This window comes from Centroberyx affinis, unplaced genomic scaffold (assembly GCF_046629955.1).
Source record: "Centroberyx affinis isolate AG114_WGS23_722 - 3 ecotype Tasmania unplaced genomic scaffold, CSIRO-AGI_Caff_v1 ptg005908l_1, whole genome shotgun sequence".
NCBI lineage: Eukaryota > Metazoa > Chordata > Actinopteri > Beryciformes > Berycidae > Centroberyx > Centroberyx affinis.
This window is the reverse complement of record NW_027283002.1, coordinates 12146-36467: the sequence shown is the minus strand read 5'-3', so window position 1 is coordinate 36467 and position 24322 is coordinate 12146. Positions and strand designations below refer to the sequence as shown.

Genomic DNA, 24322 nt, shown 5'->3' with positions numbered 1-24322 from the left:
GGAAAAAAAATCATAACTTTTTTTTTTTTTTCAGTCTTTATTTCTTGTGCAGGTGGTTCAACAATTAGCCTAATAGATACAAATGGTGTCATGTAAACATCAATTGATTACATACAAGAGTAGAATGAGAGTATACATTGGTTTAGGGTGACCAGGGTCTTTTTAAACAAATGTAAATCTGGACATGGAAACAATAGAAAATGGATGTGCCTTGGGCGTGCTGCACAGTACCAAATACTGACATCTAGCTCATGATTACTTGTATTGTTAAGATAAACCCTAAACCCCATCCGACCACACATTTCAGTAATTACTGCATTTGAGTATAGGTAATTTTAAAAATCTGGTCACAAGAAAGGTGCAAATAATATAAAAACGGTGACTTTTAAAAAAGTTGAACAGCTAAATATATTGTATTTTTCTCATTGCTGTCTTAATTTGACAGGTTTATAAATATTATTAATCATAAGCACTGTATGGTGGTTTTCACTGTCTGAACCATTGACAAAACTGAGCAGTTGCTCCACACTCTTAATGCTGCAACTCTTCAATAATGTGTATTAATTAGTATTTTAAAAGCCTTATATTTGGACTACACACATTTGTAGCTGAGTACACTTGATAATGGTACAAACAGCAGCACTGACTGGAAGCAGTTTGGGCATAGAAATCTCTTTCTACAAATCCAATCTGATAAACCACGTCAGTGCTGTTCTGAAACGCTAACAGCAGTCACAGGCGACAGGACGAGAGTCACTGATAATAGAAATAGATCTATAGATTTACATAATGTCTCTGCTTAAGGTTCTAAAGTGACTTATTGTGGAGATACCTGGCTTTGCTGACAGTGGTAGAAGGCATATAATTAGACGCACCTATTTGTGGGTACAAAACCTTGCATAAGGAAGTATCGGTCATTCAGTGCAGTACAAAACAGTGTAAAAAAAAAAGAACAGCAAATCACACATCATCAGAGGCACCAAAACAACGGACCTAGTTGATATTCTGAAGTCATTTTGATTCTTATGTGTCGAGGAAAAGGTGCTCTGAAAAAGGAAGATAGATCGGTACACTACTGGAATTGGAAGAAGTATATATTTTGAAGTGATACGGAAGAATTAGATAGCATATCAGGTTTTGAAGTTATTCTCTGCTTAAGCGGCAGATCCGCCCCGGTAGGTAATACTGAACTCTGGTTGTTTTGACGTCTGGTTTCCCTCCCCTTTACTCCGCGGACTTGGTTCCATTGAAGTCGCCCTGGGTGTCCACCTCCTCCTCTGAGGCGTCATCGACCACCCCCCTCCGGCCGCCGCCTCCTCCTCCTCCCATACGCCGAGGTGTGCTGCTGAAGGAGGGCTCATTTCCACGCCTAAAACGCCACAGAGACACACACAAGACACACAGACACAGAGGCACAAATACAAACACAAAAAACATACCGCCACAGTGAGAAGAGTGGTTGCGTAACAAGTTTTAGAGTCGGTGAAGTTTTGCTTGAAAACCACTCGAGTGATTCACACGAGTGACAATCTGTGAAATACAGGATGTAGAGGTTGTGCTATTGTTACAGGTTAAGCACGGCGGTTATCTTTTTAACTCATTTGACTCCTGGCCCAGGAAAATGAGTTTGGTTTATGGCAGCTAAACCAAGCACAGAGAAAAATATGGTCACCAGTTGGAAATTGCTGTAATGTAAGCGCATTAGTGCAGTTTTTCCTCTCCTTTCTTCAAACAAATTCACTGGCAGCGATGAACCATATTTCCCTCTGTTAGGCTTAGGAAAATGATAGAATCAAGAGAGTGCATGGGGGATTGAAAAGTCATGAGAAGTTATTAAGCGATGGAGATGGGGTAACTAGGCGCAGAGGTACCTGCTGCATTACTCCTTGGGTTCAGGGTTGCCTCTGTAATAGAGATGGACATGGTTGTTTTGCTTGTGCTCAGAATGCCTGGTTACACTAAATTAACTGTAAACTAAATAACCACAGTCTTCATGCTTCTGTTTGCTTACAAACATTTGAAGAGTGCTACAGTGGATGGGTGCTCTTTAACACTCCTAGGTGAGGTGAGCACAGTGATCCCAACACTTTGATTTGTGTGAAAAGATGTATACATTGTAAAATATCCATATTTAACACATGCACATACATATGTACCTAGAAGATAACACACAATATAGCCAATGCTTTGTAACATATAGTGACTATTTACCATTGCACTATTTTTCTAAAGATTACATAGTAAGTGTTTGTGCCCTTTTGTAGTGCATGTGACATTTCACTGGAATAAAGGGTGAAGGAGGAAAGAGAAACGGAAAAACACACTCACTCGCCTGAGATAATAGATAGATAGATTGACAGAGAGATGAAGAGAGAGAGAGAGAGAGACTCTTTGACCCTTTGTTCTACCTGAGTTTGCTCTTGAGCGAGTTGACCTCACGGCTCATGGCGTCGTTGGCCTCGGTGGCTTCATCCAGCTCCCGCTGCAGCTTCCTGCGGGCGGCTGTGGCGCGTTGGGACTCTTCCTCCGACTCCTCCAGCTGCCGCTTCAGCTGCTTCATGCGAGCGGTGGACTTGTCCGCCTAAGGACAGTGGGAATATACAGTACATGCATAGTAATATCTCGATGTTTTCATGTACTTTGTACCATGATGGCATCATGCAGGCCATTAAAATAATCTTCATTAAAATCATTACTATTGTCTACTTCTGTAGCACGTCCGTTTACCATAAAAAAAAAATACATAAAAAATGTAATGCAAAATGATTTAGATGTACACAGCATGTACTTTAATGTGTGCGCGCACATACAACTGAATGCCTGGGACTGATTAGTGTGTCTGTTTTTGTACATGCATACTGTATAAGCTCATGCATGTGTATGTTTGTGCGTGGGTGAGTTTACTGAACATACCTGGTCCTTGTACTGCTCTGCCTGTTTCCTCTCGTCTTCCACCTGCATCATCAGGTCCTTTACCTTCTTGTCCTTCTGACGCATACCCTTGGCGTTTGCCTGCTTCTCCCTGAATGAAGACAGGCAAGGAGTTCAATGTGGGATTTAGGATGAATGTAGAATTGATGTCATTTTTAAATGACATCAAATGGTGAAAAATGGATATGAACACTATAATAAACTACTATCTTTCTCAACTGAGCTATGAATATTTATGTATGTCTAGGAAAAAAAAAATTTTTTGTATTGATTTTGATGATACAATTGATAATTTAGTCATTACTAGAGTCCATATAGCAATGTCTTGCCATCACAGTCCTGTTTTGGGTGGATATATCTCCTCCCCCATGAATATAACGTCGTAAAAGCATTTAAGAAACAATTTTCTAGTTCTAGCCAATTATTAGATATATTTAATATTCATTCACTAGACAACAGCTGTGTGAAAAGATGTTCAAATGTCAATAGAATATGATGGAAGGAAAGGCTAGACTAGACCTAAAAAAGGTAAAAAAAAAAGATGTATTTCAGTGTTAAGGCTGAGGATTACCTAATTAAATTTTACACAGCCCATATCTTTACAAAATATGGCAAATGTCTATTTGAATAACACTGGATTTGTTCTGAATGTTTCCATGACCCTGACCTGTTCTCCTGCTCCAGCTGCTCCTCCAGCTGTGCCACCTTGGCTTCCAGGGCGGTGATGGAGGACTTGAACTTGGACTTGACCTGGTTCTCCATCTCTTGCAGCTTGGCCTTCAAGTCCTTGTTCTGGCGCTCCATCTGCTGCCGAGCGCTCTCGTTCTTCTGGGAGGTGCTGCGCTCCGTCTGCAGCTCGTTGTTCAGCTGGTCCACCTGCGGAGGGGAAGCGTGGTGTGAAGGGGGGGATGAAGGGAGGTGTGAGGGGGGATGTTGTCAATATTCAGTCAGTTATGTTTTGCACTTGTGCTTTGGATGATCTTCGTGTGCCAATGAACTTTTTGAATTGAAGGTAATGTATATGAGGTCATGTTCAATAATTGCTGTTGTTTTAAAGGTGTGGATAAGTCAAACACTGATAAATATTCTCATTGAGACCTTTGCACTTTGTCAAGTTAAATCAAATTTATTTATATAACTCTTAATCACAGTTACAGTCTCAAAGGGCTTCTCAACGCCCATATTTTTCAACAATAAATGAAAACCACACCCCCCAAAACCTGATAGCTCTCAAGCAGCTGCTACAGTCTCATTACCTGTTGTGAGCTCTTCCTCAGCCTGTCGTTCAGGATCTCCATGTTGCTCTGCTCCTCCTCCAGCTCCTCCTCTAGCTGGGAGATCTTAGCTTCCAGACGACGCTTCTCATCTGCCAAGGCTGACCTGCACACAAGGAGTGCAGTAGAAATCAAACACAATCATCATTTGTCATCTACATTCATTTCACTGTTGAGGCAATGCAGTAACTGCACTGTAATGAATAGAGTGAAAATCTCCACCCACTTTCCAGAGGAATTGCTGGCCAGCTCATCAGACAGCTCGTCTCTTTCAGCCTCTGCCTGTTTCCGCCCCCTCTCAGCGGCAGCCAGTTCCTAAGAACAGATTAGAAATGCATTTGTTATCTCAGGCTTCTACTTTACAATAGGTTTCTGCTTTTTTACAGTGATCTACAGTGTTACCTCCTGTAGCTGCATGAGCTCAGCCTCCAGACTCTTGGCCTTCCTCTCGCTCTCCTTTGCAGTAGACAGCACCTCCTCCCTGGCAGAGCGGGCATCTTCCAGCTCCCTCTGGTAGTCCTTCATCTGGGCCTGGTGGGGGTGAGAGAGAGAGAGAGAGAGAGCAAGAGAGAGAGAGAGAGAGAGAGCAAGAGAGAGAGAGAGAGAGAGAGAGAGAGAGAGAGAGAGAGAGAGAGAGAGAGAGAGAGAGAGAAGCAGAGAATCACAATCTATTTTATTCACCAAGTACATTTACTTATGCCAGAAATTTGACCTGATGGATGGTGCAGTATATCATTGCATAAACACAAAAAAGAACAAAATGCAGAAGTAAACATGTACATCTAAAACAAATTACATTAAAAATAGAGAAAAAGTTAGACTATACAATATTTAGATTAATACAATAGTAATGACACATGATCAGATTAGTCATGAGGCATCTACAAGTCGGCATACAGTGAACTAAATAACAAAGTGTTATTTTGTTTGTATTTTTTTGTTGTGTTTTTTAGCTAGGCTTTTAGAAATAATATTCTGTATATCTTTGTGCTGCATCTGCCACAGTATTTATTCCTACAGTTCACTACAGTTCGGTCCCTCTCACCTGGAGCTTGCGGAGCTGCTTGATGGCTTCATCTCGGCCCTTATTGGCCGTCTCGATCTGTCCCTCCAGATCTTTCATGTCTGTCTCCAACTTCTTCTTGGCTGCTGCCGCTCCGGCCCTCTGCTTACGTTCGTCCTCCAACTCTGTCTCCAACTCGCGAACCTGCGGTTAATGTGCATATTCAATTAGATTCTTGATACAGCTGGTGCAACATTCTGCAATGGACGAATCAGATCATATACTTTCGTGGAGAAGATAAGATTTTTTTGTGCCTTAACATGTGAAAAAATTAATTCTCTACCTGCTTGACGAGCTGTCTCTTCTTCTCCTCTCCCATCTCGTCGCGGCCCAGCAGGTCCCTCTCGAACTGGGCCTTGAGGGCCTGCATGTTGACCTCCAGGCGCAGCTTGGCATCCTCAGCCGCCTGCAGCTCGTCCTCCAGCTCCTCCAGCTGGGTCTTCATCTCCTCCACCTGCGCCTCCAGGCCTCGTTTGGACTTCTCCAGCTCGTGGACCTGGGAATGGGTGGGGGGTGGCGGGGTGAAGATGATTGGATGATGGTTACTAGTTTAACCAAGGGTGGAATCACTCAAACCAAACTTGCCATCCTGGACAAATTTTCAAGATCAAGATGGGATTTTCACATGTTTTCCTCAGGATGTGCGGTGTTGATGCTAAGATGAAGAGAGGTCCAGAGAGCTGAGGCATATTGATGAATTTGGGTGCTATGTTTTAATAAAAACATCAAGTACTTTCAAGGCCATCCATTCATTTTCCAAAACTTTAAAAGGCCTTGTTTTATTTTTCTCAAAGCCACAAACTTTCAGGGCTTTTCAAGGCCTAGAAACCCTGTGTCTAAAATGGTTTCATTGACCTTTTGAATAAAATGACAGAAGAGATGTTGAAACACTCACATTCTTTCCCACATCGTCCTTGGAGCTGACCAGGTCTTCCATCTCCATCCTCAGCGCCTTGTTGGCTCTCTCCAGCTCCTCCCTGGAATCCTGGGCCTCCTCCAGCGCCCTCGCCAGGGACAGAGCCTTCGTCTCCTTCTCTCTGGCCTCGGCCTCGGCACGGTCTCTCTCGTCTGCGTATTTACTGGAGATACTCTTCTCCTCTGCCAGCATCTGGACGAGAGACAAGACAGAGGACCATGGATTATAAGTAAAGAGTTCTATTCCAAAATGTTTTGGATAATAATTATTACCTCAAGTTCATCAATTAACATCTCTACAATCCGAAAACAGGACTAAAATTCTATGTATAGGATCCGGTATGTAGAAGTGTTATCACAGTTAAGGACTTCGGTTTACACATTATTGATTAAAACCTACCGTAATTTGTTTTAATGTTGGGATAAAAATCATTTTGTAAGAGTAGGTGTCACTTATTTTCAAATGGTAGATATCTTACTGTAATGATACTCTTCACTTTCTTTGTTTTGTTTGATTTTCTTCTGTAGTGATACATTATTCCAGTAGTGAGAGTTTTAAGTTATCTCTCAAAGTGTTTTCCAATGTCCCTGATTCAACTAACCTGGTCAAACTTCTTCTGCTTCTTCTCCAGGTTTGACACGTTCTGCCTCTGGTTATCCAGGTCCATCAGTATGTCCTCCAGCTCCTGCTGCAGCCGGTTCTTGGTCTTCTCCAGCTTGTCATAGGCAGAGGCCTTCTCCTCAAACTGGGTGTTGGCCGCCTCCAAATCCCTCTGCAGACGTTTCTTGCCCTCTTCCAGCAGCTCAATGTTGCCTGACATTTCCTCCAGCTTCTTCTTGGAGTCTGACAACTGTGGACAGAGAGGGACTTTGTTTACACACTGACTGAAAAACAATAACAGAAAGGATCTGGCCCTTGATCTCAAGTAAATCTGCCTCAAATTTGATACAACCTTTCATGTTCCAAGGTCTAGACTAAGTACTTGAGACCTCCTACTGCCGTCTCTCAGTAAAAAAACGAATGGAAATCTCTCTCTAATTTCCTATTCATTTTTCTCAGCATATTTTTTTATTATTCCACTATCTTCTAGATTGACTCTCGGTGTGACCTCTGACCTGGATGTTGAGGGTGGAGACGTGTCTCTCCACGTTCCTCTTGGCCTCCATCTCCTCCTCAAGCTGCTCCTGCAGGCTGTTCTTGTCATCCTCCGCCTGCCGCAGCTTGGTGGAGAACTGCAGCTTCTGACGTGTCTCCTCAGCCAGCAGCTCCTACAGCAAGCACACCAGGTCAAAGGTCAATACTTTAATTCCATCCTGCTGTAAGAGGGCACTATAGCATGTCAGAATAAAGAGTCACAGGAAAGACAATGCATTTGGACTGTATTAACTGGGATTATAACATGCGTTGTTTCCGTTACCTGTGCGTCTTGGACTTGGGAGGTGAGACTAGAAACGTCTTTGCCCAGTTTGATGTTCTTGCCCTCTGCTTCATTCAGCAGGTTAGTCACACTCTCCAGTTCAATCTGCAAGATGAAGGTTGGGGGAAATACATGGGCATTCATTTTTGTGGTAAAAATTCATACTTTTTGCTTGCAAATGCATATATAATATCTATATATATAATATATATAATATCTGTATTCATGGACTGATATAACTGCTGATAGTCATTTACTGTGATCTTGGAGCAGCGCTCTCCCAGCTCCGCCTTCTGCTTCTCGCTGTCAGTGAAGCGTGACTGCAGGTCGGTCAGCTGACCTTCCACCTTCTTCCTCTTGTGCTCCACATCTTGCTTGGCCTGGGTCAGCGAGCGCACCTCCACTGTCAGCTCCGACGTCTCCTTCTCCAGGGCTTGTTTAGCCTTCTCCAGGTTTGACTTCACCTGAGGGGAAGAGAGAAAGTAGCCATCAATATCCTGTGAAGGACAAAATACTGTACAATACAAAGTTAAGCCCAGGGGATACTAAAAATGTGGATGAAATTTGTCTTTCAGACGCAAGAAACAATATCAACTTTAAAAAAAATAGCTAAACCAGACATGACCCAGTGTAGATCTAGAGCAGTGGTTCTCAGTAGTTTTCAGCCTCTAGGCCTCCTCTGATATTTAATCAAATGAAACATCCTGATAAGGGAAACTGATTCTTTGTTTGAACTGTTTATAAGCATATGCACACCTGTGGTGGCTTCGTTTTAAAGGGTCACAAGCCAAAAAGATTGAGAACCACTGATCTAGAGCAGTGTGACAATGGGTGCGGAGATGAGGCTATAAAACGCTTCAACTGTATGATAGATACCCAAGTATTTATAGCGGTGTATGAAATAATGGACACCTACTCGTTTGGACTGCTCCAGCTGCTCAGTGAGCTCCTCCACAGCCTGGGTGTGTTTCTGTCTCATCTCCTGGACCTGGGCCTCATGGGTCCGGTTTTCATCGTCCATGGCTCTCTTCAGCAGCGTCACCTCCTGCTCTCGCTTGGCTCTGCAGGAAGGATGGATGGGTTATGCGGGTTTTTACTGAACAAATATAAAAAAAGGGCTTTTATTTCTTTACCTAACACCTCTATAATACATGGACATTCTGAGGACACAGGATTTTCTTTATTATTATGCGCTGTAACCTTGAGCAATGCACTTCTTACTATTCGTTACTCGCAATGTTGGCCATGTAGGAATTTTAGATTATTCTACTATTCATTATAAATTACTCTGGAAATGAGCATCAGCTAAATGCTTAAAATGTAAATATTTTTCAAATGGCAGAATAGCTTCAACTCAAAATGTATACTGAAATTAATATATATAATTTATCGACAGGTAGAAAATGGATTTAAGAAATTAGATTTATGTTATGGATTGATAACATTAAGAAAATGCTTTGATTTTGAAAAGCTTTACCTTTACCCTACAGTTGTAGAGACCTGTGGAAATTAAAATGGCGTCGCAGGTAGCCAGCCCACAGTTTTTCAACCACTTCTGTTATAGTTCTATGCTCTTAACTTTGTAAGCTTAAAATTAAATAAACTTCCTTTTTGAATCAACTCCTTCATACTGCCACCACCGACCAAAGTCTTCATTCATACATGGAAAGCGTGTTGTTGTTCCCTGCTGTGGCGTCTATCATGGCTATTGAGAAAAAAATATGGAACATATACAATTGGAAGCCACAAAAGCCTTTCAGTCTTGTTTGACCAACCTCAGCTCCTGCTGGGTGGCAGTGCTGTCCAGTGTGTCCTCCAGCTCAGACTTGAGTGCCTCCAGCTCCTCCCCGAGGTCCCGTTTGGTCTTCTCTGCCTTGTTCCTGGCCGCCCGCTCAGAGTCCAGGTCCTCCTGCAGGTCGGAGATGTGTCCCTCCAGCTCTCTGATCTTCTTCAGAGCGTTGTTCTTCTGGGCTATCTCGTCTTCTAGCCTGAGGAGAAGAAGAATGGATCGAGAATGACGGTAAGTATGATAGAAATGATATCCAAGAAGTTGAGAGTTGATGTTTACGTGTTGGTATACAGGGGGTGCTGTTTCACCTCAGATACTAAAAGGTGACCTAGAGCTGATTGGGTTTGTGGATTCAGGAGTAGGAAAGATGAGATCAGTAAATTGGGACTATTTGAGTAATTAGACAGGAGATAAAACTATAAATGACTGAGTTAGACTTTACCTGGCCAAAGCATTCTGTAGCTCCTCTTCCTTCTTGGCGAGCTGGGCTTTGAGGTCGGCGATCTGGGCCTGCAGGTCAGCTATCTGCTCCTGTAAGTCGTTAGATTCTGCCTCCAACTTACGCTTAGCCTTGTCCAGCTCCTGGCGACCCTTCTCCTCCTTCTTCAAGCGGACTAGAAGATACAGCAGACAGATACCAGTTAGCCTAAATATAATGTGAGAAAAATATCAGAGCCAGAAAGAAATCAAGAATAAGTGACTCAGGAATATTTCAAGACAAAGGCTGTTTTATAACAAAGCTCCAGATTTTCGTAGCTAGACAAAATATGGCCCTGATTGTGATATTAGTAACGAATGTGCTTAGTTTAACCAGGAGAGTTTTGAGCTTGTTTAATGCATGAAAATGCATAAGAGATGATTACCCTCCAGTTCAGAGATCATGGACTCATGTTTGTTCTTGAGTTTGGTCAGGTTCTTAGACTTCTCCTCTTCCTCAGCCAGGTTGGTACTGAAGTCTGCAATCCTCTCCTCCATCAGCTTCCTCTCCTACAAAGTCACCATTGTTGTAGGTCATCCATTAATTATCATATACACCAGCTTTAGCCAGTGGCCGGTCGTCATAATAAAGCCTCTCTGATCTGTGCTGTATGCCCACGCTTACCTTCAGCAGCTTGTTGTTCTGGTCCTCCATCACCAGGATGTCGTCCTCCAGCTTTTTGATCTTGCCCTCACAGGTAACTTTCTCCAGCTGCAGCTTTTGACGGGCATCTTCCTCCTCTTCCAAATGTTCCTCCAAATCCTACAAGAAGAGGATAACACTCTTTCCTCAGTTCCTACTGCTATTTCATCAGATCATACATAACTGAGCAGAGAAATAAACATTTTATATTCAACCTTGCAATTGCAGTTCCTCTTAAACTGAGTTTTATGTGCATTTTGGACATCTACAACAAACAAGAAACAGATAGCTAGACCTGCATCTGCTGTTGCATCTTCTTCTTGTCCACCAGCAGTGCCTGAGCACGGTCTTCCTCTTCCTCCAGCCTCGCCTCCATCTCATGCAGGATCTCCTCCAACTCCTGCTTCTTAGCCCCCAGACGAACCCTCATCTCCTCTGCCTCGGCGTACAGCTCCGTCTCTGCTTGAAGCTGCTCCTGCAGGGCATTCCTCTCCTCCAGAACCTGCAGCAGACAGACAGGTAAAGATGTGGCTTAGCTTCATTGTCAGTAGATCAAGTCCAACTGAATTTGGGAATGAAATGGGCACCCCAAAACAGCCTCAGATGGGAGCTGTGACATCAGGGGAAAGCAAAAAAAGAAAATTGAAGACTAGAGTTTATGAATGTGTTTGTGTCACTCTTGCAGATTTCGTCCTTTACCGTTGTGTGTTTCAAGTTGATCTCCTTTAGTTCAGATTCAAACTTTACAGCAATGTCTTTGGCTCTCTGCAACTCCTCCTCCTTCAGACCCATCTCTTCCTCCTGACGGGTCACTTGCAGCAGAGGCTTGACCTGTAGTTCAGGAGGATGGACAATATACCATTTTTACAATGGAGGAAAGGCAACATAAAGCTAAGTTCATAACTGTCAAAGCAACATGTCATTTGGCTTAATTACATATATAATAATTACTAAGACTACATACGTATGAAGCCTAAAATATGAGATTCTATTGTGTTTTCACTTGCATAAATGTGCATAATGATGTGCATTATCTGACCTTGGTGAAGAGCCTCCACCACTGCCAGTTCCTGAGTTTGAGGTAGGCAGCACAGTTCCTCTGGATCACCTTCATGGCTGTCAGCTGCTGTTGCCTCTTAGCAAACGCCCTTTAAAAACACAACAGTAAAACCACCATCACCACTGTATCATGTATGATGTGATGCAGAATGCACAAATTTCTAATCCAATAGAGAAAGAGTACGAAGGAGTTATGAAAGTCTAAGTATAAAGATCAATCAAAAGGGACCAATATACTGTCTCAAAGAATAGACATTTTGACCCGGTGAGTGTAACTGGTAAGAGTTAGTTAAATTAAGTAATGGATCAGAAACTATGCAGTGTATTAGAGGGCAGAGGAGGTGTGAGGATGCTGTGTATTCATACTTTCTGGCCAGGAAGCCTCTGGCCTGGGACTGGAAGGCAATGATGACCACAGTGATCTTCAGATCTCTCTCCTCCTCCAGCTGGGCTAGCACTCCGGTGCGGAAGAAGATCTTACTCTGTCCAATCCTGTACAGATTGGGGTCCAGGTCCAGATGCTTGATCTACACAGACAAGGCATCAGTAAGAAACAGGAGGTGTTGATGTAGGGTACGATCGCCTGCATGTGTATTTTTGGGTTTTGGAACACAGCAGTTTACCATGAGGCAGCAGGCTTGTTTGCCATCCATGAAACCTTTGGGAATAGCATTAGCAGCCAGGATCTCATAACTGTGAAGGAAGAAGAGGAGAGACAGAGAGGGGGCATGGTAGATACGGTGAGAAAGTTTTACACAAATAGTCTTAGTTTGAGTATCTTTTTGCACATCATGCACCAGTTGTGTTTTACAGGCTAATCGATCCCATCAGATCCCACTCACCGCTGACGGAACTCCTGGAAGACGATTCGGTTGGGGAATCCCTGTCGGCAGATACGGATCCCCTCCAGCACACCGTTACACCTCAGCTGCTCCAGGACCAGATGGGCGTCCAGCTTCCCTGCCTGGGGGGAACAGGATCTAATTTTTATTACATTGGTATATGAAACAAATACAAACAATCCCCTCAATACTGAACTGTTATTGGGGGGAAGCATTATCTGGATATTGATATTTAGGATGTTATGCCTTCAGGAATACATAGAAAGACAGTGGCAAGTTTGACCCTGCCATGAGGCAACAGGTCAAAGTGCTGGATGAGTTGTCAATACTGACTGAGAACATGGTATTTCCTCCAGAAACATGTCATTAAATGAATACATAAAAATAACCTTTGATAGCCATCCAAAATCATTTTATCAAGTTATTTATGAGTATAGAGAGGGAATTGCTCTCTCAATGTGTCAAACAGACTGCAACTTGAAAGGAATGTTGCCACAAGCGATAATGAAGTACGAATTGGATTAGACTAAATTGGATAAAGCGGAATGCAGTGTGACGGTGTGGCTCTTCAGAGACACCAGGAACAGTGTTAGTGACAGCTTCTTTACCCTCTTCTCGTGGTTGGGGATGATGCATCTGACAAAGTTGGGCTGGGTGTTGTGCAGAGTCGTCATGAGTTTGGCCAGAGACTCCTTGTACAGTTGTCCCACGGTCCGGAACATTCCCTTCTTGGTCTTGGAGGCGCTGGGCATGGAGCTGTCGGACATCTTGGCGATGGTCTCCAGGCCCACCACTCTGTCCACTGGGACACATAACAAAGCGTTACATTAATGGACAAAACAATGTGTTCAGTCATAACAGATTGTTACATTAAAACAATATGTTCAGTCAAGATGAAAGGTCTCAGTACAACTAATGTGTTTTGCTCATATTATAATTGAAGAACTTGAGATATCCACAAATTTGTAAATTTAACACCTATTGTGACAAAAGTATTGTAACAGTCATGTGTTATGACAATATATTTCACTATTAAATATTATTCAAGGTGCTAGTTATTTTAAAACCCTTGCTTACTAAATAATTACAATAGGAAATAAAAACTTCAGCTTCAACAAATTCAACTGTTTTTTCGACTATTCAACTCAATATTAACTGTTCTTATCCATTCTCCTTTGCATACACATGCAACCTTTATTGGTGAGATATGTTCAACTAATGCAAAAGCAGCTGAGCCTATATCTCACCATCTTTCCACAGGTCTTGCACAAACGGGTTGGAGGAGCTGTTGAGCAGCGATGTGACGTTGTCGTTCAGAGGGTCCATGTTCTTTGTCAGCCAGGCTGTGGCATTGTAGTCCACCTACAGCCAAAACAACACAGATTTATTTGAGCATTTCTAAAAATATTCTTTAGAATATTTCTTAGAACCACATAATTTTGTTTTTAATCATTTCCCTCAGATTCTGAGAGTGTGAGGAGGCTCTTGTGTTCAACTATCATACTCACCTTCCCAGCATAGTGAAGCACAGAAAACTCGGTCTTGTCTTTGAGCTGTTTAGGCTTGGCGAATTTGACATGGTTGCCCTGTGTGTTCATGAGTTTCTCCACAAAGGAGACATCTGTGGCTTTGGGGAACCAGCACTCTTCATCCAGCAGGGCCAGGATGCCTGGAGGGTTGTTCTGCAGAAAATATGCAGTTATTACGAGACTGTGTTTCTGCGGGCAAAACAGTGCTGATCTCAGTATTTACCTCATAATACTGCACACATCGTATTATATCACAAATATCTATCCTGGGGGCAAAGAGAGACTATGTGGGCTAACCTGTTAACACAGTACATTTGAATGAGCTGTTGTGTTTTCCCTGTGTCTCATTCCCACTCACCGGCCTCTCGATGAGCTCGATGCAGGGCTGCAGGTCGAGGCCGAAGTCGATGAAGTTCCACTCGATGCCCTCCCTCTGGTACTCCTCCTGCTCCAGGATGAACATGGTGTGGTTGAAGAGCTGCTGCAGCTTCTCGTTGGTGTAGTTGATGCACAGCTGCTCAAAGGAGTTGTCCTGCGATAGTGGGAGCGGAGGAGAACAACCAAAAGGCAGAATTGAAGACCAATATGATGCATACGATACATATTCACCTCACGTGGAAAAAAAATTCTCACATCTAAATATCTTTTTGCATTCAGTCTGTAATATTTCACGCTACACTAAGCAATACATTGTTTACTCCCTGAAAGGAGGGTTAGACATGACATCTCAGCTTAGTGGTTTCTGATTCGTCTGTGAACAACACTCCTCACCTCAAAGATCTCAAAGCCGGCGATGTCTAGGATCCCCAGGAAGGAGGCTCCCTGGCGCTTGGTCTTGTCCAGGGCCTTGTTGACCCGGCCCAGGAGCCAGCGGAACAGACGCTCAAACATGGCCTTGGCCAGGGCTTCAATAGCAAAGTCAGCCTAACACACACACACACACACACACACACACACACACACACACACACACACAGACACCATTGATGTGAGACCAAAGTAATGAAGATGATTTAAATGCAGTTGGATGAAAGGTATGAAAAGCGTTCATTAGATACAATATACATTTTCCTGTTCATATGGTTTGGCACAGTGCCCCAACTTATACAGTTCACCCATCCCAGTACCTGCTCTTTAGTCTGGGCCTTCTGCACCACCTCTCTGCCCACTTTGATTCGGGGGGTGAGGATCGCACGGGTGAAGTCTGTCACATTGACGCCCTGCAGGTGGCAAACCTTCTGGGCCGCTGGAGAGAGAGGGAAAGAGACATGTTTGTTGGTACACTTAAACATTGAGTCATATATTTTTTTTCTTTCTTTCTTTCTTGCTTCCTTCTACATATTTGTTGCTTGTATTTTGGGAACGTAAACAAGAGCAACTGTACAGTTTGCCACATGTCAGCTCTGCAGTGGGAAAAAATGACAACTGCACAATATTTCTATTAGTGGAGGGTAGTGGTGTCTAACCGGTGTTGTCTGGCATGGTGGCCTGCTCCTGGTTCCTCTCTTTCTTGAACTCAATGTTTCCCAGCTGCATCACTGTGGAGCAAACCTTCAGGATACCTGGAGCACAGAGGAGAGACACACGAGCATGAGTTAGCTTCACAGAGAAATATCCACAGCGGCAACACATGGATTTCACATTGCAGATGAAAAGCATTCACCACTATGTATCACTGTGTTTTACCGATGTGACAGAATCGATTAGACTAAACTAGAATAGATAAGACCAGACAAAACAAGAGTTATCACTGGTACCTATTCTCTCATCTTCGGTGAGGCCCATGATGTTCATGGCCTCCATGGTCTCTTCGTACATCTCATCGTCTTGCTGGCCGGGGAGCTGGACGTGACCCGCACTCAGGAAGCGGTAGTTACTGAAGGGCTCCAGCAGAAGTTCCTCTGGAGATAAAACACACAGGCTGGAAGACTCAGTGATTTCTCTTTGTGGCTCTCGCCAGTGTGCGACTGCCGTGTGCTTTCCCAGGCTCTGGTGTACAGTACAATAAACAGAATACCTAGAGCTTTGAGTTTTCCTGTATTGCTTACTATCATGGCAATGACAGTGTAACAGTATCAGTCACCAGCATACAGCAGCAGTTTATCTCAGCCTTAACTTGACATATATATCACTGTTGTTGTGTGAAAACCTTTTAACTCCAATCTTGGTGACTTTCATGTTTTAACTTCAGCTGAAGGATTACATGCTCCTCTATGAATTGAGAGAAGTCTGCAACCTCAAAGATGCATGGTGGTCAGTGTGAAAGCAAGGCTGTTTTCCTTAGTTACTGAAAACTTGATGTTCGGGACATATGAGGTTTTCAATCAAGCAGTAGTAACTGTTCCACAGGATGTAGTATTACCAGGTTTATGGAAGAGCGACAACCAAACACGAGCAGCGGATCTAACAGAATTGTCAACACTATACTTATCATACAGTATATATATATATATATATATATATATATATATATATATATATTAGATGTATCTGCAGCTTACCACGCAGCTTATCTTTGGCACCGGCAATCATGTAGTAGAAGATGTGGAAGGCTCTTTCTGTCTTGGCCTGTCTGATACAGCGAGACTTCTCCAGCAGGTCTAATAGCATTCAGCTGTTAAAGATGATACACTCTGTGCTCAGAGCAAGTTAAATGAGGTGTCATCTGCCCTCTGCCCCATCGTCTTTTAGGTGAAAAACTATGTGATTTTTTTTATTAATTCATTTTATTTGTAGGTTACTGTAATGTCTGCTGTTAAAAAGCTGAAAGGTATGATCACTCATAACCTACAATGATGAAATGTAAGTTAAATACAGTGACACCCTAAAATAGAGTGATAGTAATTAAGGTGATATCATTCTATGGGAATGTTAAGCTGCAACTGTGGCTCTCTCTCTCTCTCTCTCTCTCTCTCTCTCCCTCTCTCTCTCCCTCTCTCTCCCTCTCTCTCTCTCTCTCCTGCTCACATAGAAACACACACACGCACACGCACACGCACACACACACACACACACGATATCATTATCCAGGTGTCAACAACCCCACTGTATTTACCTTGAGGGGCAGCTGACACCTCTCACATGGAATGTGTGAGCAGCCGAATAAAGCCATTTTACACCTGAGTTAATGTTTACAGATCAAACACTGAAGCAAGCCGTTTTTCCCAGTGTGAGAAACAAATTTGGACAATGTGTTATCACAGATTATTACAACATTATGTCAGGATACAGGTCTCAATGTTGGCTCCAACGATGTAGCCGGTAACATCAAAGTTGATGCGGATGAATTTACCCTGCGGGAGAGATGAGGCATGAAGGAGCCGAGGTTCATGGATGGACTGGTATGATTTACAAGATATAAATTACAGAACAGCTGGCTGGTGCTCTGAATAAAAGTTTAATGGGCCAGGAAGAATCATCTAACAATAGAAACATCTATAAGGGAAACCTAACATTAAATTGTGGTCCCATAGATACAGTAGCATGCTCAAAACATCTACTTATGTAATAGCAAACTCACAAATCGAGAAGAGTTGTCATTTTTGATGGTCTTGGCATTTCCAAAGGCCTCCAGAATGGGGTTTGCCTGCAGGAGCTGCTTCTCCAGCTCCCCCTAGTGAGGACAGCGATGTACAGAAATATCACTAATACACATTAATTGGTCATTTAGTGAGGCGGGATGGGATGGGGTGGTGCATGGTGGGGACGGGGCGGTGCAGGGCGGATATGGAGTGGCATGGGTCGGAACAGTCAACCAGTAATAACTTAAGATAAGATAAGATAAGTTATGAACACAAAGATAAATCCTAAGGACAAACAAAACCTTCTCCAATAATCAGCTGAAGAGTACCCATTCAAATCGATCTACATCTGGCTTTAAAAGCGCAATATTAATTCCTTACTAATCCCCTAATCTCCTTTGAGACTCTTCCATATATTATGTACAGTACCTCAGCCGCATGAACTAACAAGCCGACTTCTTTCACTATCAATTTTCCTCCACTTGAGACGATCTGGGCCGGATTGTTAAAATGAGCACAAGTTGCTGGTGATGATGCGGAAACAAAGAGGGCGATATAAGAGCAGCAGTGCAGAATCTTTGATGAATCGCATCAAATTCTTTGCATTCACAATATAAGTATGCGATTTAAGATGATTCTGATACATAAACAGCTTTCTGGAGATGTGTTTTGCTTCCAGAGCAAGGTGATGGTCGGTAACTGAGCCGGACACCCCTTCACCCAGCATCGAGCTAATCCACCTGATCAAAGGGGCCTGCATCAGCCTAGCTTCAAGGTCAGGCACAGTAGACCTCCTCTCTGAAACACTCCCTCCCTCTCTATTAAAAATACTTCCTTCAGCCACTCTGTGAACAGGCTGAAACCATGTAGAGTAGAAGAACATGAGTTTTCTGATTCAAAATGTCAGGTAAGATGAGGAAAACAATGATGGAGATAAATGATTTCCATATTCATGGGTTTGCTAACTTTATGTCAGTCACACACTCTTTTCTTAGCTGGATTGAATGGATGGATCTGTTCTTATTGTCAATGGTAGATAAAAAAAACCAGACTGTAAAATCACTAAAAACTCTTAAAATCCACAGTTCTATTTTTAATAGTTTGAGAAAAAGAGGAAAGATACAGACCAGCCGATCAGGTACAGTTCAGTTCAGAGTTGGCAAAGGAGAGAGGAGCATCCAGTTCACTCAAGTCACTGAAGGAAAAAAAGGAAAGAGAAAAAAGAAGAGAAGAAAAACAGAGCATGGAAATGGCAAGGAAAGTGACAGGCGATGGGAAGGATTATTCCTTAACACATTGTTTAAATACTCAAGCAGACAGACAGATAAGAGCATGAGGTCAAGTCAAAATAGAGTCTGAGAGAAAAAGAGAATGAGGAGAGAAAGCAAGAGAGAGAGACAGAGAGAGAGAAAGAGTAAGGAGAGAGAGCAGATGACAGATTGATCCAATGCTATTTCTATTCAGTTGAGGTCTATGGGAGCCTCGGAGGTCCCACCCAGGACAGCATACAGTCTTCAGCGCTTCCTCTGAGGGTGAGCAGGTCAATGGCAAAGACAAACTCTGATTTGACCTGGAAATTAATCCTTCAGGTTCCTAAACTAACACCAGACCAACACCGCAAACCATTACATTCCAGTCACAGCAGTCAGGACCCAATCTTACTCAGGCGTGACCCGGTCTGAAGTCTAAAAAGAGTTTTAAATCACAGCTTAGAGAGGGTGACTGGGCACATTAGGGGGGGAGACCTGGTTAGGGTGTTGAAAAATAAATAAAGTCTCGCTTACATGGGTGTTTCACAAACTCCACACTGTGCAAACCACAAGATCCACTAAACTCTACCGGAAAAACAAAACAGCCATGCTCCCCGTCGGAGCAAATGGCACAGTAGTGGATGAGGGGGAGGGAGGGAGGAGGGGAGGGCAGGGGAGGAAGGGGGGTGTCTGTGGCACAACAGGACGTAACGTTGTTTGATAGACAAGAAGAGGAGATGGGCATGCTCACACTGTGCTCGTTGGTCTGTGACAGACCCTTTCACTGCCAGAGAGGCTCCAATCTCCCTCCGCTGGCAGTGAAAGGGTGTTTCGTAGAAGACGGATGAAACAAACCTCAACATGATGAACCACTATAGGAGTATGCATCAGTAAACGCCCTGAATTTAAAATTTTTATAGATTTGAAAAGTGACTGCAAATCAGTATTATGATTATGATCATGCAGTCGAGAGGGCACTCTTACTCTCGTAGGGCAAGATTAGCATCAGATGAAATTAATTAAATGTTAGGGTAAAAACCTGTGTGTTGCTTTGAACAGTAAGATATGGGATCTTGACCAGAGAAGACCCTTGGTGTAAGGAAACAAAAAAAAGTATTTCTGTAACTCAGTGACACTATCTTTCATGCATTTTTTTTAGCCTGAGGAAGGAAAACACACAAACACCACACACAGAAACACACTCCAGGCATTCCCCTTTACTCACGTAGGCAAACTGTGATCCTGATTGTTGCTATTTGGAGGAAATGGCGATACAGGATTAAATGGGGCAGTTTTCCTACACACCGATCACCTCTCCCATAAGAGTGAGGGAGATCCCAACTTTTTGACACACAATGATCACTGTACATGGATACTTACAGCACTGGTGTCCTTCTTGCCTTTGTGCGAGGAGGCAACAACAGCGAGATACTGAATGACCTTCTTGGTGTTTTCTGTCTTCCCTGCACCAGACTCCCCACTAGAGACAGAGACGGAGAGACGGAGAGACGGAGAGACGGAGAGCGAGAGAGGGAGGGAGAGAGAGGGTTAAAAGAGGGATGGGAGATAGTAAAAGAGCATGAAAAAGAAGAAGAAGATAAACAGCACTGACAGGTTCACTGTTCACAGGTCAATAACTCAGTTTAATTGAACTGAAATCATGTGCAGAGGAGATCGACCAAACCATCGCCTGTTCAGTCTGTCCACTATACACTGATCTCTGTATGACTATATATGATCATAAAGACCCCAGCTACCATAACACATACTTATCCTGAGTGCAGTTTTACAATTAAGATTACCTTCACTTATCACTTACATAATCCATACACATCTATGGGAAAAATGTGTTTTAAATGTTCAGATTTTCAATCTATCAACTTAGTTACAGAGCTTTAGTCAGAGAGCGAATGGCTGATTATGATCTACAGACCATACAGAAGTTGACTGTCAACTTCGTAGCAGCAGAATCATAACTTTTATGATGTTTGCAAAAGTATTAGGATTTGTACAACAGCTAAACCAGAACCACAGACAAATTGAAAACATTTGCTATCTTTCTAATCAAATCATTATTTGGAATTTTCAAACAGAAGCAAGAACACTTTTAGAGGCCCTTGATCTTGGATGCTTAGAAAGACGAAGTTGAACGATCCCAGACCCATCGGCCAGGCGTCCGGCACACACACACACACACACACACACACACACACACACACACACACACACACACACACACACACACACACAGACATGGGTCCATAAAAGGCAACATGTGTATCGGATGCACCATGGCTCTGTCTTCGGTCTTGGCAGCTCTAAGAGGAATCTAATTACTCTGTCCTCTGTTGAGGCCTGGTAAGGACACACAGCATCCCGGTCTCATACTGCAGCCGCATTTTCACAGAATCGACTCTGATGGGACTCTGTGTGGAGTCTCTCCTCTGGATGATCTGTCAAACTGTCACTTCAGTCTCTACTGTCTCAACAAATCACTGTCAGTAATCTCTAGACTTTGCCTAGCTTTAAGATGTTGCTTCACATCAGTTACAATCATCAGATTATGTGAATGGATATCACATTTATGTAATATCTCACCATAAGGGCCCTTACTTCTGGTGGTGGAAAAGTAGATGGCATTCGATGCTTAACAACCACAGCCATTAACCACCTACCATGTATAAACTGTATAAATAAAGGTAGGGCTAGTTAATCTAAGTCTTAGAGAGTTTAACATCTACTGTAAAAACTGAAGTGATGATACAATTACCTCCCATCTTGGACGGAAAGTGACACTAATCATAGCAGGCTCTTGGCCACAGAACAGGTCTAGATCAGTGTTTCTACAACAGGAGCGAGATAATTTTGGGGGGTTGTCAGACAATTTGGGGGGTCATGAGATGATTTATGAGATAGGAAAAAAACTAATTATTACTATTATACAAACTTATTATCCTGTCTATGTCTGTTTTTTCTCAAATTTTAGCTTTTTTCTTGTGAAATACTGAACAGTTTTCAGCCTCCTCTGATAATGAAACTGCATATACAGCCTGTGGCGGGGGGTCGTGAGTAGGCATCGCTTCATTTTAAGGGGTCACGAGCCAAAGAGGTTGAGAACCTCGGTTCTAGACAGCACACACACTCGTCCCCTGGTCTCCCACAGAGCTCACTAATCCTCAATAATCAGTGTTACAGGGTACAGTGGAAAACCCCCTGCATTCTGCACAGCTAAGTCAAGGGGATTCCTCTGGATGCCTTTAAACCCCCAGCAGCATCGGGATAAGCTGTGGATCCGCGCTCTTCAACAACATCCTGCCACTTTATAGTTAACATGTTGATTCCATCAGTCCAGTTTTACTACTGTATACACACAATGAATATTAGACAAAGGAAACTGGTGACCCTGCTGAAATGAAATGTCAAGATCTTGAGAATGGATTTTGTTGGCTTCCAGCTATTTCCCATGGCACATTCTTGGTGTCTGAGGAATAAATCCCTAGTGTGAATATCTGTTAAATTCCTTCAATCTAAAATTTTGCATAATGTCACTGTTGGGTGAAAACCTTCTATATCCAAAATGTTGAAAAATCATTTCTGAGTTTATCCAATTTGGTTTGACAGGGTTTTAAAATTTTCTCAACCCGTAGACGATCATGTAATCCTTCAATTGAAGTTAAAACAGGAAAATCTCCAAAACTTGGAGTTTCAAGATTTTCATACATGACAAGAGTGATATAAGCCATAAAGTCCACACAAATCAAACTGATCCTTATCTTAAAAGGCAAAAGAGGGAATACAGCTCATAGTTTGTAGTCAAGAAGGCTGATCTCCCCAAAAGAATAGTCCAGTTGAAAAAGTAAAAACGCCTTTAATTTATGGGCTACACCTAGAGGATGAGCTTTGAGCTTTATTCCCTCTTCTGCCTTTTGAGGTGTAAACCTTGATTCCAAGCAGCACCTTCCTTGATACTTGGTAAGAAAAGCAGCGCTCCTCAGCCTCATTTTACACTATGATCCTTATCTTAGTTCACAGTAGCCATCCATGGACAATGAACTAATAAAAACGTGTTCCATATAAACAAATACTTCATATAAACATCATGCCATAAAGATTGTAATGCTACTATAAATGGTGCTCATAAAAATACAATACCTGACAAAAGAACATGATAGAAGACCCAAGACTAATACTGTAAACATACAGTATTTACATTTTAGGGATTTGGGTGCTGCTGTTGGACGCATATTGACTGTTGCTGGGAGAACATCACAACTGTGCGGCTTTTGCTATTAACAGTAACGACTCCCTGTGGTTGTTATGGAATATTTATAAAGCAAATGATGTCTTCCCACACTAACTAACAGAGAGTCCCGCTGGTTCAGATGTTTTTACAATATATACACATGCATATACACACACACGTACGCACGCACACACACACACACACACACACACACACACACACACACACACAGAGGAGAATGTCATACATGACATTCCATGTACTGCACCAGAAACTTTTCTCCCATATATGGCTCCGAAGGCATGCTCAGCACCAGCCGTAGTTCAAACTGAAACATTTAAAGTGACTTTGCTCCGGCCTGACTGATGTTCCAGAGAGGCGGAGTTTGTGTTTTGGCTCTGTTGTCGGCTCTATCAATCTTAAACAAAAGTATTTTAAAAGGTTTTCTCACCTCGGCATTAAACAGTAACTAATAGGCTGTCGGGAACTACTGCATATCCTGTTCAAAACTTTGCTTGTACACCATCACTGCAAACCATTAAACTACCAACAAACAAACAGGAAGAAATACAACCAAACTTGTCTAAATTCTCCCTCTGATAGACAATGCTTAGTAGTTGAGGAAGTGGTCTGAAGTGGGCTGATGGGATCAAAGAATGTGCTGCATCCTGGCATCAATCAGTTTATAGCAGACAGAGCTTTGAGCAGATCACTGAGGTGGAGCCCTTCCTCTCATTTCCTTCACTGGGACTGCTGGATGCTGGGCAAGATGCTGCTGTTTAACTCAGAGGAACTAAAGGAACGACTGCAAGCTGAAGTTATCAGAATTACACCGGTAACATATTTAAATGCTAGTTTAGTCCTGAACAGTGAGTGCATACCAGCCAACTTACAATGAGTGTATGGCAAACTAGGCCACAGTGGCCACCAATAGGGTGCACATGTATAGGTGCGTGTGTAGAGAGTAACTAAATTGCAATGATCACTTGAAAAAGTGGAGAATGCACATTGTTTTGGTGTATAACCTGGGCATACGTGCACAATCCCTATACAAAACAAAAAGCTTATTACTTTGTGTACTGTGTCAAAGGCCGCTCACACACAAAGGGAAATGAGTGAGGGGCCACTTTATTTTCTATAAATTAAAATCAATTTGAGGCCAGTGCAAAGTTCAGGCTAACATTGCTAAACAAAGGGAGGCTGTTTCTCCCTGGACGTCCAATCCCCCAGTCAAAATTCTCAATCATCAGTTTAAAACAAGTAAACAAACAAAATGGAGCCCAAACATTTGGAGAGCTAATCTAGTTCTCCCATCAGGATACAGGGCATACTTCCTGTCCGTGGGTCTGTGAGGAGAGCGAGGGCCGA

The 24322-nt window shown here is 42.8% G+C and overlaps 1 protein-coding gene across 2 annotated transcripts in view; it reads right to left on the bottom strand.

Moving 5' to 3' along the window:
- Positions 1-35: 35 nt before the first annotated feature.
- The window catches only part of LOC139667951 (myosin-11-like), a 35767-nt gene continuing 11480 nt past the window's right edge, over positions 36-24322 (bottom strand). The window contains exons 5-42 of one of the 2 annotated variants that reach the window (XM_071547408.1): positions 20092-20191; positions 19937-19963; positions 17461-17553; positions 17170-17233; positions 16442-16540; positions 15698-15841; positions 15407-15502; positions 15068-15186; positions 14712-14864; positions 14299-14472; positions 13920-14093; positions 13659-13773; positions 13020-13213; positions 12412-12533; positions 12193-12262; positions 11936-12096; positions 11550-11658; positions 11210-11341; positions 10806-11012; positions 10493-10630; positions 10254-10377; positions 9833-10004; positions 9377-9589; positions 8518-8662; positions 7859-8065; positions 7602-7706; positions 7300-7452; positions 6786-7034; positions 6164-6376; positions 5552-5764; positions 5251-5412; positions 4608-4736; positions 4432-4520; positions 4188-4311; positions 3599-3807; positions 2914-3022; positions 2409-2581; positions 36-1369 (exon numbers count right to left, since the gene is read on the bottom strand). In XM_071547408.1, coding sequence (XP_071403509.1) covers positions 1225-1369; positions 2409-2581; positions 2914-3022; positions 3599-3807; positions 4188-4311; positions 4432-4520; positions 4608-4736; positions 5251-5412; positions 5552-5764; positions 6164-6376; positions 6786-7034; positions 7300-7452; positions 7602-7706; positions 7859-8065; positions 8518-8662; positions 9377-9589; positions 9833-10004; positions 10254-10377; positions 10493-10630; positions 10806-11012; positions 11210-11341; positions 11550-11658; positions 11936-12096; positions 12193-12262; positions 12412-12533; positions 13020-13213; positions 13659-13773; positions 13920-14093; positions 14299-14472; positions 14712-14864; positions 15068-15186; positions 15407-15502; positions 15698-15841; positions 16442-16540; positions 17170-17233; positions 17461-17553; positions 19937-19963; positions 20092-20191 — 5425 coding nt within the window. In that variant the 3' untranslated portion in view covers positions 36-1224. The remainder of the gene's footprint in view (positions 1370-2408; positions 2582-2913; positions 3023-3598; positions 3808-4187; positions 4312-4431; positions 4521-4607; positions 4737-5250; positions 5413-5551; positions 5765-6163; positions 6377-6785; positions 7035-7299; positions 7453-7601; positions 7707-7858; positions 8066-8517; positions 8663-9376; positions 9590-9832; positions 10005-10253; positions 10378-10492; positions 10631-10805; positions 11013-11209; positions 11342-11549; positions 11659-11935; positions 12097-12192; positions 12263-12411; positions 12534-13019; positions 13214-13658; positions 13774-13919; positions 14094-14298; positions 14473-14711; positions 14865-15067; positions 15187-15406; positions 15503-15697; positions 15842-16441; positions 16541-17169; positions 17234-17460; positions 17554-19936; positions 19964-20091; positions 20192-24322) is intronic. The other variant, XM_071547406.1, reaches the window with a different exon arrangement.